This window comes from Theropithecus gelada, chromosome 16 (genome assembly GCF_003255815.1).
Source record: "Theropithecus gelada isolate Dixy chromosome 16, Tgel_1.0, whole genome shotgun sequence".
NCBI classification, from domain to species: Eukaryota; Metazoa; Chordata; class Mammalia; order Primates; family Cercopithecidae; genus Theropithecus; species Theropithecus gelada.
In genome coordinates, this window is record NC_037684.1 from 42,583,126 (window position 1) to 42,600,327 (window position 17,202).

Below are 17,202 nucleotides of genomic sequence, written 5' to 3' on the forward strand. Positions count from 1 at the left end.
GTACTTACAGGGCATGAGCAGTTTCTCTTTTACATTTGCATCTGATACTTTAGGGAGCTACAGTTATCATCTCTGAAGCACTGAGTTAAGTTGTCATTTGTTCCAGTTCCCTATTTCCAAGTTGGCCTCTAATAGTAACTGTTGTGAAGCTGGACTTATGCTTAGGCATTATGCCTACCTACGTGCAAGATGTAATTAGAAGAGAGCAAATCTTCCCTGCCTAAATAATTTGACTTCTAGAATTGTTTAAATTAAACAATTGTCAAGGCATTGAGGGGTCTTTAAGTTTTTTTCCAGATGCTGTAATTTATTATTATTATGCCAAAAAAAAAAAAAAACCCAAAGAAAAGGAGTGCAGAAAAGATAAGTTTTTGTCATAAATGCAGGTGCATCTGGAAGGGCAAAAAAGCAGCAATGAAAAGGTTGTTCTAAGAGTATTAGTAAAGACGTGGGAAGAACCAGATTACCAGGGGCTAAACAAATGCACAATCATCAGTGTAAGGGAAGGGGAACACTTGAGACTCCATATCCCTGCTTCCCAGTATTACCCCTGGGAAGTAGTATTTCCCATCTTGTTGATCCTGTTGCCTGATGTCAAATGAGCCAATGTCATTGGTTGATGCACATATCTATTTTTCTCTCTGAGAATGGGACAAGAAATCATTGTGCTACTCAGAACCGTGTGCAATTTAAAACTGATAAATTGTTTATTTCTAGAATTTTCTATTTAATATTTTTCAACCATGGTTGACCAACGGTAACTGAAACCACAGAAAGCAAAATCATGGATAAGGGGGACTACTGTACTTAGAGTGTACAAGCAGTTTGGGTCCAACTAAATAGATACATTTTTCCTCCTTTATATCCTGTACTCTCTACTTGGGGGTACAGCTTAATTTGCTACCCTAAATCTCTGCTTTTCTTTGCTCCCCCATCTCTCTTCTGCGTATCCTCTACTTCATCCTAATGATTCCCAAAGTATGCATCATCTCCATCTACTTCTCTGGGTTCCTTGCTTTTAAAATATTCCACAGAAAGTATCTATTTGGGTATACTCTGCTTTATCTAATATACTAAGTCAAAAACTAATACTAGCATCTCCTCCAAATAAATTTTCCTCTTCCACTTCCCCATTTCTATCAGTTTTGTTACTGTTTCAATTTCCTAAGCTACAAAATTGTCTTCTTACATGCATAATTCTTTTTTACACTTCTTTCAATCTGCCATTTAATGCTACTATTCTATGAAATTCACATGAGTTTTTCTTTTTGTCACTTACTCCTCTTCCTGTATGCTGGTCCAGACACTTTTGTTAGTTTCTGTTGGTCCTTGACTGGCATTTGAATATTAATATATGATAGGAAGATCGGGGGTCCAGATACACAGAAGGTCAGAGCTAACCAATGAAAGTCATTATTAGGCAGAGTTCTAATATAGGCATTGGAATCCTTCATCATTCAGATTCCAATGCCATATTAGAACTTGACTTGTGAATGTCCAATTACATTCCTTAGTATATTTCTATTTGCAACTTAAGTATACCAACTTCAGAGGCATTAGTGAGGACTAAATGAAATAATGTATAGTGAGGCCAGATGCAGTGTCTCACACCTGTAATCCCAGCACTTTGAGAGGCTGAGGTGGGTGGATCACCTGAGGTCAGGAGTTTGAGACCAGCCTGGCCAACGTGGTGAAACCCCATCTCTACTAAAAATACAAAAAAATTAGCTGGGCATGGTGGTGCATGCCTGTAATTCAAGCTACTTGGGAGGCTGAGGCAGGAGAATCACTTGAACCCAGGAGGCAGAGGTTTCAGTGAGCCGAGATCTTGCCACTGCAAGCCAGCCTGGGTGACAGAGTGAGACTCTATCTCAAAAAAAAAAAAAAAAATATATATATATATATATATATATGTATATATATATGTATATAGTGAAATAATAATATTTTTATTTGCTACATGTAGCATTTGCTATGTGGGAGGTGTTCAATAACTAAGAAGAGTCGATTTTAAGATGAAAGCAAGGACGAAAGCACTAGAATTGAAAACAGACCAGGAAGCAATATCAGGCAAGAACCAACAAGTAGCTAAGGAACAGATGATAGCTTAGTGAAGCACACATTTCAAAGTCTAGAAGGATAATAAGAAATAAAAATGGCATAATTTTAAAATAGTGTGAAAATGAGGTTATTAAAAGAAGTCATGACAGCTTTAGAAGAACACCTGCAGCAATCAGAGGCAATGTACAGCCAAATCGAGAGGAACGTGAGCCTCACAGAATTGTGGAGCTAGTGACTCTTCTATGCTAGTGGTTCTCTAAGTGTGGTCCCAGACCAGCAGCATCAACCTCACCTGGGTACTCACTGGAAATGCGAGTTCTCAGACCTCACTAAATCAGAATCTCTGGGGATGGTGTCCAGGAATTTGTTTTAACAAGCCCAGCAGGTGATACTAGTGTATGTTAAAGTGGAAGCACCTCCAGTCTATGATTTCTGCTGGGATATAAATCAGCCCCAAGATTCGAGGTGTCCCTGAGAAAGGAAGTTATTAAATCTGAGTAAAAGGGAAATTATGACTGAAAATAAAAATAAATTATCCTCCACAGTGGGTGAGCAATAAAATATACTATACTAATCCCTATTCTTATTATAATTGATTATTTTGTTTGGCTATGCATGAGTAAAAGAATGAATAATTATGGTTTTCTTTCAAAAGAAAATACCTGTTTCTGGCAAAAATGCAACAACTAGAAAAAGACTGAAATTCTTAACTTTCCTAAAGAAACATAATTTCCATTTGAATATTTTTAAAGTTATTCATAAGGGACTAAGAGAGAACTCAGCTTCCCTGGATCCACAGGAGACAATTTAATATCCAAATTGCTTCCTTGACAAGCCCTCCTAACATTAATTTTGTCTAGATTGATATACACTGCAAGAGAAGAAGGTTATGTATCTATGCATTGTCTCCTCTGTCTTCTGATTCGGTTTAGCAAAAAAGTAAATTAAAGAGCTCTATCTGTTGAACCCCGGAAGCAGAGGTTGCAGTGAGTCAAGATCACACCATTGCACTCCAGCTTGGGTGACAAGAGCAAAACTCCATCTCAAAAAAAAAGAAAAAAGAAAAAAAGAAAGAGAGAGAGCTGTATCTGAACCTCGTCAAAAGGGAAGAATAAGAACCCCATGTAAGAGACCTACCTAACATGTTGGAGCAATCAACAATGAATGTATTTGATGTCTGGAGGTAATATGCTAAGACAAATATTCTGTGAGTTCATGAGTAATAATCTTAGTAAGCAGATTCGGAAACTAAACTCAGGTAACTTGTGGGTCCCTATGGGGCCCACTGGCCACTTGAGACCCATTCAGCTCTGTGCAGGGTGAAAGTCTACTTGGAAAAGATAAATGTGTGTCTCACTGCATCTGAAGCAAAAGCCTCCATAGTAACTTCCTTCCTCAGCTCCATTTCTATTTACTCCATCTAAGGATTAACATAATATTCCCCAAAACACTGGGTAAAAGAAAGGAAGAAGGAAGAAGGAAGAAGCAGAAGCAGAAGAGTCAAAAGGAAAGGTACCCTCTATCAGACTGCAGGTGATAAGGAGGGTCAACCCAGGCTACTTTCTGCAGGAGCGGAATTTCTTTTCTTTGGAGTGCAGTGGCGCAATCTCGGTTTACTGCAAGCTCCGCCTCCCGGGTTCACGCCATTCTCCTGTCTCAGTCTCTCAAGTAGCTGGGACTACAGGCGCCCGCCACCGCTCCCGGTTAATTTTTGTATTTTTAGTAGGGACGGGGTTTCACCATGGTCTCGATCTCCTGACCTCGTGATCCGCCCGCCTCGGCCTCCCAAAGTGTTGGGATTACAGGCGTGCGCCACCGCGCCCGGCCACAGAATTTCTTTATCTTGATATTCTCTATGGAATTCTCTTTGGCAGCGCCCAGAGGCCCCGGCAAACTTCCTGCTACCATTGAGGGGAAAACGCGAAATACCGTCTTTCTTCCTCCAGAGCTGTCTCATGCTCAGCCAGACCTACTTTCCCTACAGAAAGGGAAAGTTTTTTTATTAAATGCAGGGTGCACTACAGCGGTTTGCACTCAGTAAACCCAGAATACATTTAATTCTGAAAAATCCAAAAACTCTTTATATAATATTACTTAAAAGCTGCAAGATAATTTTTATGTCTTTACAGTAATGGAGTGAAGAGTTTGTCTGACAAAGACTAACTGTAACATGCTTCACAGTAATGATAATAATGTCTCATGGTTGTGTGATACATTAAACGCTTTTGAAAATAATATCTTAGTTGAATGTTACATCTACTTTATGAGGTAGAAAAAGCAAGTATTAAAATAAAAAAATTATTTAAATAGGACTGTTACAGATTATCTGCTTGCAGTTCCCATCTTGCAGAAGAGAAAGCTGTGCCATAATGGTAATAAACGGTGCACAGCATGACTGGTTATCTAGTCTACCCACTCATTCATCCATTCAACAAACACTTATAGAGCTTCTGCTCCGTACAATGCATCATCTTTTGTGCTACAAATAAGTCAAGTATAATTATTGCTCTCAAGAAGTTCATATTTGAAAAACAATGACAAACTCAGTCTGAACTCAGTTCCACTGAAAAATAAATTAGGAGGGTCTTTAAACATTAAAGCATCTGCTGAAAAGTCCTGGAGGAAGTTAGAAGGAGGCTGACTAAAAAATTTAAAAAAAAAAAAAAAAAGGCGAGACAACATTGATTCTGTATTAAAAGTAAACAAGGCTAAATACAGGGACGATTAACTCTGGAAGTATTGGGAAATAGATGAAATTATATTAGATTTCACTCTTGAGGAATTACTAGAACTAAGTTTTGATTGTATTTTTCTTATTTTTGCTCTGAACTGGTAGCACATTGCTATTACCATCTAGAGAGACAGTGTATTGTTTTATATTAGATAGTTTCTCTACTTACAATTAAATCACCCTATCTCATTTGCAGAAAACTAGAGTTTGTATTATACAGTATTAATTTCTTATTATGCAATTTTCCAATAAAATTTCCTTATCTAAAACCACTATGCATATTTTCACTAACATCCACATGATTTCTATAATTTTTTCCCTTTTTTATCTATCATAATCAAACACATCAGTTAGGAATTATTTGACAATTTAGAAAGGATAACCAAATTGCATCTGATCAAAAATTGCACTTCACATCCTAAGTTGTAAAACATAAAGAAGCCAAACCCAAAAAGGCACTGCAGAATTTAAAATGATGAAGAACAATAGAACTGTCAAAAAATCATAATTTTAGGATTGGACTATATTTTATCATAAATCCCTTTGTGGTGGAGATATACATATACATATGTGGGTGTCTATACACACATTCACACTTTTGCATTTGCATTAATCAGTGTATATGTCTTATATTCATCTAATTCTCCAGGGAAATCTGACAATCTGACATAAAATTAAGGATTTAGGTTTAAGATATCTCTGGTATTCTTCATTTCCAAGCAAATCCATTCATTGATTTCAGTAAATATGCATTGAGTACCTAGTAAGTTGTATATGGTAAACCAAAGTCAAAATTATGAGTTTTCAACAGTCCTGTGATTTTTTTTTCTCTTTTATTTTAAATTCTGCAGTGTCCTTTTGGATCTTGGCTCTTCTAATACCATGTTGGGCTGTAATTCTTGATCAGACAAGATTTTAAACTCGAGGGTTAAGGCCAGCCATAAAACATAACTCTACAGAATACCAAGTCTTAATAAATGTAATGAAAAAAATAGATCAAGATAAGCCTTAGGAAGTGATAGGTTACATCTAATTTACTAAGTAAAGAATTACATATTTAAATTTTTCCATAAAACTTTTGAATTTTAAAAATTTAATTAGACTAAACATAAAAGTACTCGAAAGATTCTTGATCTTTCAGAATAAGTAATAGCAAACATGTATTTGAATGTTTCCTCTTTCCTTTACAGGAATGTAAGCTCCGTGTGGGTGAGATTCTGTTCATGCTGTATTCTCAACATCCAGAAGTACCAGAAAATAGTACACTCGGGAAGTAGTTATTGAATAAATTTAAATTGGTATATATATTTATACATATATGTGTGTGTGTATATATATACACACACATATATATATGTGCCATGCTATGATCTAGGTACTCAGTAAATTCATTTAATCTTCATAATAATTCTATAAAGTAGGTACTATTACACTCCCTATTTTGCAGATGAAGACACAAAGGCAAGGAGTAGCTAACAAACTTGCTGTTAAGTGGCAGAAGCAGGATTTGAACTCACGTGGTAGACTCTAGAGCTCTCATCCTTTATCCCTCTGCTGTGTTGCCTCTTATATAAATCAATACTCTACTTACATGAGAAAATGAGGTGCTCTCCGTTTGAATAAGCTCCGTGAAGTTAAAAATTCCAATAAGGGCATTGCTAACAATTCCCATAAGAACAGGAAAACAATTCAATTTCTTGATATTACATGCAACTGAAAATCTGTAATCCTTAAAAAAAGTACACAAATATAAGTTCTAAATTCTTAGAGTAAATATATTTATTGTATACTTTGTATATAACCAGAGTGGAATTAGAGTGAGGAGACTATTAATTTTTCTTTGACGCTTCTGCCTTCTTTGAATTGGGACAAGGACGCATTATTTTTGTAATTCAAGTGACTTGTTTTGTAAATGAAATGGATTAACATTTACTAACATGAAAAGATGTCAAATATTTACATTTTATGTGACAAAGAAAGTTTCAAGCCTCCTCTAATATGATGCCAATTTGGAAAACATATTTAAATTTCCTATAGTTCAAAGTATTAGAATGTGGCAAAAAAACAAAACAAAACAAAACAACAAAACAAAACAAAAAAAACCACTCATGATAAAACAGTGCATGGAAGCAAACATACCTTCTGGTCACCAGACACTATGATGGCCCCATTGTAGGAGGGATCATCTGAGCCATTTCTGTTTCTAAAGTCATCTATTTCCAAAACTATATCCTGACGCTTCAGTGAATGCACGAGGTCTTCAATATTCGATCCTAATGTAGTGGAAGGAAGGCAACAGGAAAAAAAAAAAAAAAAGCAAGAAAATCAAAGTCAAACCTTAAAATAATAATGATTTCCAATCTTGTTAAGAAAAACCCAGAATAGCTTAGTAAAGAGCCTTGCTCTTTAGGAGTACAATACTATTCATTCTGATGCTACGACATTAAGTTCCATTTACCATCTTCAGAGTGACGGGCTCCTTTATTCTTTTCAGAAATATATTCGTTTATCTTATAATTCTCACCAAGTGAAAAGAGTTTATGAAAATAAGATAGCAATTCTCACAGGAAGAAAATTTGCTAGTAGTGACTTTTATAAACTTTACCAGAACCGTGTAATGTTTGTAATTATGAATAATACATGCAAAATATACCTCACCACCCAGGCTTGTCCTAGTGATCCTATCAACCTTAAATGGCACTAACCTTGCCGTGATATTTAAAGTACTAGTAACCCATTCAAAACATCTTTGCAAAATTAAGTTAACTTGATATTTGCCATTGTGCCCATTAAGTTTTGTGACTTGACTTCCATCATAGATGGAAAGGAAGTCACATTGGTCAGAGGAAGAAGTCAAGCTATGATGCAGCCTCCACATCTGAATCAACCACCTGCCACCAAGGGAGCTCTGGATTTAAAATGACCCATCAGGGAGAGAATCCACAGACCCTTTGAAAGAGGCGGCTTGCAGCTGCAGGCTCCATGAGACAGCTGAAAAACTGAGTGTCCTAGGTGAGAAAGGGGAATGCCCACCCCCAAACACACATCCTCACTGGGGAACCTGAAGGTCCAGATCATGGGAGGATTTTACCTTACCTGGAGCTACGATAAATTTAGAAAGCCAAGCGAAATATAGCGGGAGAGGAAGCAGTGGGAAGAACCCTGTGGGCACTCTCAGCCCCCAGGGAAGCCATTTTTGACTTTGTCTCAGAAGGGTCCTTGGGGAGGGCTGCCAGTAGAATTGGGGAAAGACCACAGGGAGAAGGAAACTTCCAGCTGAATTTTGTAACAATTTCAACCAAATGCATAGTTTCCTGGACAGAATCTTGGGGGAGGGCATCATCAGGGAGTGCAGATACAAGCACAGAAGCCATGGCAGGGGGAAGGCACATAACCCGAGAGCCCTGCTTGCTTTCTCAAATGGAATCTTGTAGCGTGGGGTGAATTCTCAGTCCTGCTCACCAGCTGCCTGGAAACAAACTCAGTTCTGTTGTAGGGGCATTGAGACCACTTTGTGGGCTGTGTGGGAACTGGGTGAGACTTGTCACTGCCGGCTTTCCCCCACTTCCCTGGCAACCTATACGATGCAGCAGAAGCAGCCATAATCTCCATGGGATCATAACTCCACCCGCCACGCCCCACAGGAGCTGCAGCAAGCCCCGTCCAAGTATGGTCCAAGCTCAGACATGCCTAACCCTACCCTCACCTGCTGGTCTTTCTCCACCCACTCTGGTAGACATAATCTCTTGGAAGTTCTATCACCCTGACCCACCCTACCTGAGAAACCTGAATACTTATCCAGGTGACCCTAGGGGAAGCTTGCATCCTCCCTATACTACCATAGTTGATGCTCTCTTGAAATTGCCACCTCCAGGCTGGAGGCTGACCAATACCAGCACACTACACAAAACTACAACCAAGGACCCTCACAGAGTCCACTTCACTTCCCTGCTACCTCCACCAGAACAGGTGCTGGTACACACGGCTGCGAGACCTGAAGATGGATCAAAAAATAATAGATGTTGGCATGGATGTGATAAAAAGGGAACACTTTTACACTGTTGGTGGGAATGTCAACTAGTAAAACCACTATGAAAAACAATGTAGAGATTCCTTAAAGAACTACAAGTAAGCCTACCGATTGATCCAGCAATCCCACTTCTGGGTATCTATCAAGAGGAAAAGAAGTCATTATATGAAAAAGATATTGCACACACATGTTTATAGCAGCACAATTCACAACTGCGAAAATATGGAACAAGCCCAAGTGCCTATCAATCAATAAGTGGATTAAAAAAGTTATAAACATATATACACACACACACACACACACACACCTTGGAATACTACTAATCCATAAAACGAAATGAAATAATGACATTTGCAGCAACCTGGATGGAGTTGGAGACCATCATTCTAAGTGAAGTAGCTCAGGAATTGAAAACCAAACATCATATGTTCTCACTCATAAGTGGGAGCTAAGCTATGAAGACACAAAGGCATAAGAATGATACAATGGATTTTGGGGACTCGGGAAAGGGTGGGACAGGGTTGAGGGATAAAAGACTACACATTGAGTACAGTGTACACTGCTCAGGTGATGAGTCCACCATTTTTGTTTTCAATTGTTTCTCAGGTATGTGCTTTCCAAAGATCTTTGATAATAAAAAATTGACACTATATTTCAGCCCTGTTTCTCACCTGTATTATTAATGATTAATAGGCTGGTAAGAGGCGTCTTCGGGATTTGTTCCAGAGAAAAGAAATACATACTGGGTGAAAACTCCCAACAATGAGTTTCACGAATTACTTTATACATTATCTTCTCTAGAATGATGGGGATAAAAGCAACTCCAAGTACTAGTGACCTAAGTAAAACAAAATTATAACATGAGTCTGAAGCAATTTTCCTCTGATTATTTAAGTCACAAAGATGCTATATAAGTGCTAACTATGGAAATTCCACATGCATGTGTGGTGTTTAGTTTGATAAAATGAAACATACAGTGGCAGTAATCTGAGAATTGGCACAAAAAAATTACATAATTTGTATCACATTGGAAGATATTCAAGGGTAACAGAGCATCAAGAGAAAAGGTGGAACCCGGGGCAATCCTCTGTCAGTATGCTGGTTTACCAGGACAACACAGGATATGATTTTATGATATAACAGGGGACTCAAATTGCCTGCTTTGGTACTTTTGATGAGAAAGAAGCCCTATTATACACTGCAGCCTCAAGCTTGCTATGTGCACAATTGCAAGTAACATTTTAACTTTCTTCAATTGTTAGTTTACAAATATTTTAATTTTCATGAAACTAAATGCAACATTTAAAACACTATTTTTATATCTAGAAGGCATCCCACAAATTCAAATTGCAAGTGAAATGTTTCCAAGCAATCTTTGTTTCTCTAATAAGCATATGAGTCCACTCTGCAATGACTACTTTCCCATCAGACTTCAGACTCTACCTTCTTCTTCCTATCAGCCTTATATTTCATAGAAAAAAAAAAAAAAAGGAGCCTATAGGACAGAAACTCCTTCATCTTATTGCTGCCAAAAGAAAAGAAAACATCCACAGATTCAGTCATCCTCTCATTCTTTTATTCTGTTGAAGTACAAAATAGATCTTTGCTCCTAACAAAGAGGTCAGTCCTTGTCAATATTGTAATGAATCCAAACTGTCCACCCTCCGTGTATCTCTCATTCATTATAAAATCAACTTTCCTCCCGACTTCATATTGCCTTTTAGCTTCTGCTCTTTCTATTCCCCTCCATAGTCAAGCACTGCAAAAGAGTTGCCTACTTTCAGACCTCTTGATAAAACCTTTAATAATTTCCAATTTGCCAAATTCAATGGATGCTTTTGTTTCTCAACTGTTATTAGCCGTCCATATTTTCTAATCTTGGCTTAAATGTACCAATTTCAATAAGACCAACGCCAACAAATCTATTTAGAATTGTAATGTACCTCCAACTCCTATCATCCCTTCCTATCCCCTTTTCTACTCTATTTTGTATAACCTGGCATGTAAGTTATTTAGTTTTATATTCAGTATTTTTCATCTTTTCCACCCAACCAGATGTAAACACCATGAGAGTAGAAATCTGTGCCACTAATATAACCGAACTCCTAGAACAATGCCTAGTGTACTACAGCAGGCTTCAATAAAGATTTGTGATATAATTGAATAAGTTTAAAGGCCTTATCAATTTTGTTTACTACAGCAGTAAAACTGTGCCCCAAAGAGTTAAAGAAACCAATGACTAGCAGAAATCATTGAGTTTGTAGGGTGTCAGATTGAAAGAACAAAAAAAAAAAAAAAAAAACAAGAAACAATTTGCTGAAACACTGAAACTCCCTCAGCTTGTAAGATAATAAAACTGGCTGAAATCCGCTGGAACCAATATGGCCAATTACAGTCTGTCCAGAATCATCCTGCTGACTTCACAGTCTGAATTTCCACCATATATTTCATACCAACTGCACTTGAATTTGCACAAGGGTACATGAGGAGGCATGAAGAGATATCTGTGCATGCCTGAGGACTTTCCAGACCTCTCCTTTTCTTCTATCATGCTTAATTCCAGAATCCACTCTCTAAACCTTTTCTAATAAAATCACTGCCTTAAAGTCAGCACAGGGAGACAGATTTGAGCTGACCTCCTGTCTCCTTGTGAGTCAGCTTGCAATAAAAATCTTTTCTCAAAAATCCAGTGTCATAGTATTGACTTCTAGCACATGAGGCAGTGACATTTTCCTCAGTAACAGTAGGATAGGTAAAGATATTTAAAAACTGTTAAATGAATGAATAAATTAATATATTTATTTTCTTAATATTTGAATGTTTTTTCATATATTGACGAAATAGATATAAAGTAATCTGATACTCACAAACACAAAAGAACTCTCCTTTCACGCCGTAACTTTAAGAAGCGAAGTGTTGCCACCGCATAGATTTGTCGTCTCCAGAGAGTTGCACTACTGACAGCCTTTCTTGTTTCAGGAAGAGAACAAAGAACCTGTTCCATTTCAGACTCATTTCCAGTATTTCTTGTCACATATATTTTCTTTTGTTTCCCAATGTCAAAATCTACAATCATGTAATAAAACATTTTAATAGGCTATGTTATCTGCACTTTCTCTTTAAAAACTTTGAAAATGATGTTCGACTATTTGAAACAGCACTTCTAACAAGTTGAGCTACTGATATTCACAATCAAAATTTACATTAAAAATCTTTCCTTCAAACATATGTAATGGATTCAATTCCAATGAGACAGTAAATTAATTTTTGAGGATGATTGAGGCTTCCTAACAAGCATTTATTCTTTCATACCAATAACAGCAGCTCTTCACTAAGGGATACTTTTGCAGAGCAAGTTTTACACGGAAGCACAAAGACAAATTTATGTAGCTGAGTTTCCAAAAGGCCTCCTCTGTCATCTGGAATTTCCCCTACAGGATTAGTTCAACACTGATGATTGACATCTCAGTAATGAGTTCAAGACATTGTGCTTTCAAACGATGGAAAGTTCATGGAAAGGCCTCCTGTGTGAGTCCCACATACACCACACTTTAACTGTACAATTTTGGCTAATGACACAACTTCAAATATCAGTTTTCTCATGGGCAGCTTGTTGTTATTATGGGAATTAAAAACAACATAATTCAAGAACTGAGCACAATGGCTGGTATATAGTAGTCTCCTAAATTCTTTTTGTTTTTTCTTTTCAATTTTTATTTTTGGTGCAGGCTTGTTACATGGGTAAACTGTGTGTCATGGGGATTTGGAGGTTTGGTGTACAGACAATTTTGTCATCCAGATAATCAGCATAATACCCACGAGGTCATTTTTCAATTCTCATCCTCCACACTTAAGTAGGCCCTGGTGTCTGTTTTCCTCTTCTTCGCATTCGTGTGTACTCAATGTTTACTTCTCACTTATAAGTGAGAACATATGGTATTTGGTTTCCTGTTCCTGTGTTAATTTCTTTAGGATAATGGCTTCCAGCTTACTCCATGTTGCTGCAAAGGACATGAGCACATTCTTTATGGTTGCGTGGTATTACATAGTGTACACACAACACATTTTCTTTATCCAGTCCACCACTGATGGGCATCTAGGTTGATTCCATGTCTTTGCTATTGTGAATAGTGCTGCAATGAACATATCTGTATATGTCCTTATGGCAGAATAATTTATATACCTTTGGCTATATACTCAGTAATGGGATTGCTGGGTCGAATGATAGTTCTATTTAAAGTTCTTTGAGAAATCTCCAGACTGCTTTCTACAGTGGCTGAACTAATTTACATTCCCACCAACAGAGCATAATCATTCCCTTTCCTCCACAACCTCATCAGCATTTGTTATTTTTTTACTTTTTAATAATAGCCATTTTGACTGGTGTGAGATGGTATCTCATGGTTTTGATCTGCATTTCCCTATTCATTCATGATATGGAGCATTTTTTCACATGCTTGTTGGTTGTATGTATGTATTCTTCTGAGAAGTATCTGTTCATGTCCTTTGTCCATTTTTTAAAGGGGTTGTTTTTGGCTTATTGATTTGTTTAAGCTCCTTACTGATTCTGGATATTATACCTTTGTTGGATGCATAGTTTGCAAATAATTTCTCCCATTCTGTAGGTTGTCTGTTTGCTCTATTGATAGTTTCTTTTGCTGTGCAGATGCTCTTTAGTTTAATTAGGACTCACTTGTCAATTTTTCTTTTTGTTACAATTGCTTTTGGAGTCTTCATCATGAAGTCTTTGCCAGAACCAATGTCCAGAATGGTATTTTGTAGGTTTTCTTCTCAGGTTTTTATAGTCTTAGGTTTTACATTTAAGTATTTAATCCATCTTGAGTTTATTTCTGTATAGAGTGAAAGGTAGGGCTCTGGTTTCAATCTTCTGCCTGTGGTTAGCCAGTTATCCCAGCACCATTTATTGAACAGGAAGTCATTTCCCCATTGTTTGTTTTTACTGGCTTTGTTGAATATCAGATGATTGTAGGTGTGTGACTTTATTGCTGTGTTCTCTAACTTGTTCCATTGGTCTATGTATAGTAGCCTCCTAATTCTTCTAATTATTATTACAAAGTAAACTAAGGAAATAATATTTTATTACTTCTTATTAATACATTAATTATAATTAGTTTATTAGCTAATTAAGAGCACATTTTTATAAGGAATGGCAAGTAAGAGGCAGTATCAGAACTCATCACTATAGCAGAGAGTTTTGATGATAAGGAAGAAGTGGTCATTGCAAAGAGATGTGTCTGTCACTGACATGGGAAGCAGACAGATGTTGGAAAGCAATTTGCCTAGCACCAAGACTGATTATATTCGATATAAAATGATTATAATACTTTTAAAAGTGGACAATGCTATTTTCTGTCTAACGTATATTATAGGTAGAAATCCACATAAAATTCTACAAACATGAATTAGAACATCATCTTTTTCTCTTCTCTTTTTTTTTTCTTAATTTTCTGCTAGACACACATTTTTATACCTGGTTCATTGATTGCTGATTTTCCTTCTAGGTTCAAGAACACTTCATTCAGAGTTGTCATTGAAACACCATAATTCCTTATGCCCTGGTCAGAACACTTATCAAGGTCACTGTAAAGATCTAAAAAGCCAATAATAATAAGTCAATGCAATTAAAAGTATCAATGAGTACATTAAAATACTAATGTCTAAATGTTACTCAAAATAGATGTCTACAAATGTTTTCATATTAAAGCAATCACCATAATCCAAGGAAACCTTTTCTATAAGCTTTAGAACTCGATTCATAGAACAACAGAAAATGCAATCAGCATAATCATGAACACTTACATATATTCTATGTGATTACACAGTAAATTACCTGGAAATCTGTTCGTTTTTTCCAAAGGCAAACTATATACAAGCTTTTCTTCACTTTCTGTTGTTAACTTGGCATCAGGAATGTGCTGTTTAATAAGGGATGTGATTTTCTCTGTGTCACACATTTCATTCCTGTGTAAACTATTATTCAAAAGAGCCATAAGTCTCTTGAATTCTTTTCCAACACCACTACTCATGAAAAGATAGTTTTTTATTAAACAGTTTATATGTATTACAGACATATTCTACTTAACTGTAGTAATTGGTTCCTTCAAATCACATACTCCACTTCAAATTGCTAATTCAACTTCAAAGTGCTAATTGGTAGCCTATTTTGCATTATTTTAAATGGAAAAATCAGAGTACATATCAACACCAATATGTGTATATATATATATATACACATATATATGTGTATATATACATATATAAAACTATCACGATTGTGCTATGTGTGTGATATATATAAAAAAATCATGATAGGATATAAGATACATGAAACATTGGCTCTTAATAAATGGAAAATTAATAAGGTTTTTAATAAACAGTTGTTTTCTATGCAGTAAGTGGTTTCTCTTAATGTCAACAACTTCTATTTGCAGAGCTTGTTTGTGAGTATTTGATGCTTTCTAAAATGTTCCCATGTGATATTCTGCCATTCTATCAATGAGATTTGGAATATAACTACAGAATTTTAGTGCAAAGTGGTTTGCTAAAATTAATCAATGGCTTACTGAGGACATAAAGATAATTTTTTCTATACAAATATTGGCTTTAAAATGTTGTACAGGCCGGGCACGGTGGCTCCGCCTGTAATCCCAGCACTTTGGAAGGCCGAGGCGGGCGGATCACGAGGTCAGGAGATCAAAACCATCCTGGCCAACATGGTGAAACCCGGTCTCTACTAAAATTACAAAAAATTAGCTGGGTGTGGTGGTGCATGCCTGTAATCCCAACTATTCAGGAAGTTGAGGCAGGAGAATCCCTTGAACCAGGGAGAGGTTGCAGCCACTGCACTGCAGCCTGGCGACAGAGTGAAACTCCATCTTCAAAAAAACAAACAAACAAACAAACAAATAAAAACGTTGTATTGAGAAGAAGTATACTTTGTTTTTTAATTAGCATGCTTAAAACCAAGAGATAACCAACAAAGGAAATGTTAATGAGGGAGACATTTTGGGCTGTTTATTGCAAAACAATTTCTACCAAAAGTTAACTTGCCTTTCTTACATTTCTAAAGGCTTCTATAAAATGTCACCCTCATATTAATATGCTCATTTAGAAATAAACACACCTAGAATACATACCTTAAATGATATCCAATACCCCACTTTCGCTTCAGAAACAAAGATGATCCTGCACATTTCAACTTCCCTTTAGACAGAAATACTTTCCTATCTGAGTAGAAAGGAAGATTCAAAATATTATGTGAAGAATAATTCCTTACATGGTATATTCTCTACTTTGGATACCAAAACACTGAATGAAATTTGTAAGATCAATACAACTGTAATGTCATTAAGCCCCTGGGTGCAATATCATTTCTAATCCCCATGCCTATTGTGAAACAGGCCTCAGAAATTCACTGCATTCCCCGTAGCTAATCAAGTGCCACAAAACTTTCCGAGGATGGCCTGATTCTTCACCTCTTCCTTTGTCTACATACTTTGCTATGTAACTTGGCAGGGTTACACCCCATGTGACTTGTTGTAGTCAATGACATGTGGAGGCTTGAAATGTTTTATTTTGCAAATAAACTGCAAACAAGATTTTCTTCTTTTGAAAACAGGCTATTAAAAATAACTCTCATGTTAAATCCTTAAATAACTAGTTGGAATAAAGAAGCCAAGAATCACCAGCCAAGATGTCAGCCTCATCCATGAATTGGGTACTAAAGAGGATAACCCGGTCTACTTTATGCTCCTTCAGGAGGCTCCACACTCGGTGCCTTGAAAAGGGATCCAATCCAGCAGTTGGTTCATCTAGTAGCAAAACCTTCAGAGGAGGAAACGTATGAAAGCATCTTCCTCTTCACAGTGAGGATCTTCAGAAAGCACCATGAAAACTAGTATGATTTCTAGACTCAAATACAGTCCTCCACCAGATCCCTAATGTCAGGCCTCTGAGCCCAAGCCAAGCCATCCCATCCCCTGTGACTTGCAAGTATATACATCCAGATGGCCTGAAGTAACTGAAGAATCACAAAAGAAGTGAAAATGCCCTGCCCCGCCTTAACTGATGACATTCCACCATAAAAGAAATGAAAATGGGGCCGGGCGCGGTGGCTCAAGCCTGTAATCCCAGCACTTTGGGAGGCCGAGACGGGCGGATCACGAGGTCAGGAGATCGAGACCACCCTGGCTAACACGGTGAAACCCCGTCTCTACTAAAAAATACAAAAACTAGCCGGGCGAAGTGGCGGGCGCCTGTGGTCCCAGCTACTCGGGAGGCTGAGGCAGGAGAATGGCGTGAACCCGGGAGGCGGAGCTTGCAGTGAGCTGAGATCCGGCCACCGCACTCCAGCCTGGGC

At 37.2% G+C, this 17,202-nt stretch overlaps 1 protein-coding gene across 1 annotated transcript in view; it reads right to left on the minus strand.

The window, feature by feature from the left end:
• The window catches only part of ABCA10 (ATP binding cassette subfamily A member 10), an 80,447-nt gene that overhangs the window by 29,259 nt on the left and 33,986 nt on the right, over positions 1–17,202 (minus strand). Inside the window, exons 15-22 of the mRNA XM_025362437.1 lie at positions 16,529–16,667; positions 15,980–16,070; positions 14,674–14,813; positions 14,314–14,433; positions 11,690–11,888; positions 9,494–9,660; positions 6,932–7,065; positions 6,384–6,521 (exon numbers count right to left, since the gene is read on the minus strand). Of these exons, the coding sequence (XP_025218222.1) occupies positions 6,384–6,521; positions 6,932–7,065; positions 9,494–9,660; positions 11,690–11,888; positions 14,314–14,433; positions 14,674–14,813; positions 15,980–16,070; positions 16,529–16,667 (1,128 nt within the window). The remainder of the gene's footprint in view (positions 1–6,383; positions 6,522–6,931; positions 7,066–9,493; positions 9,661–11,689; positions 11,889–14,313; positions 14,434–14,673; positions 14,814–15,979; positions 16,071–16,528; positions 16,668–17,202) is intronic.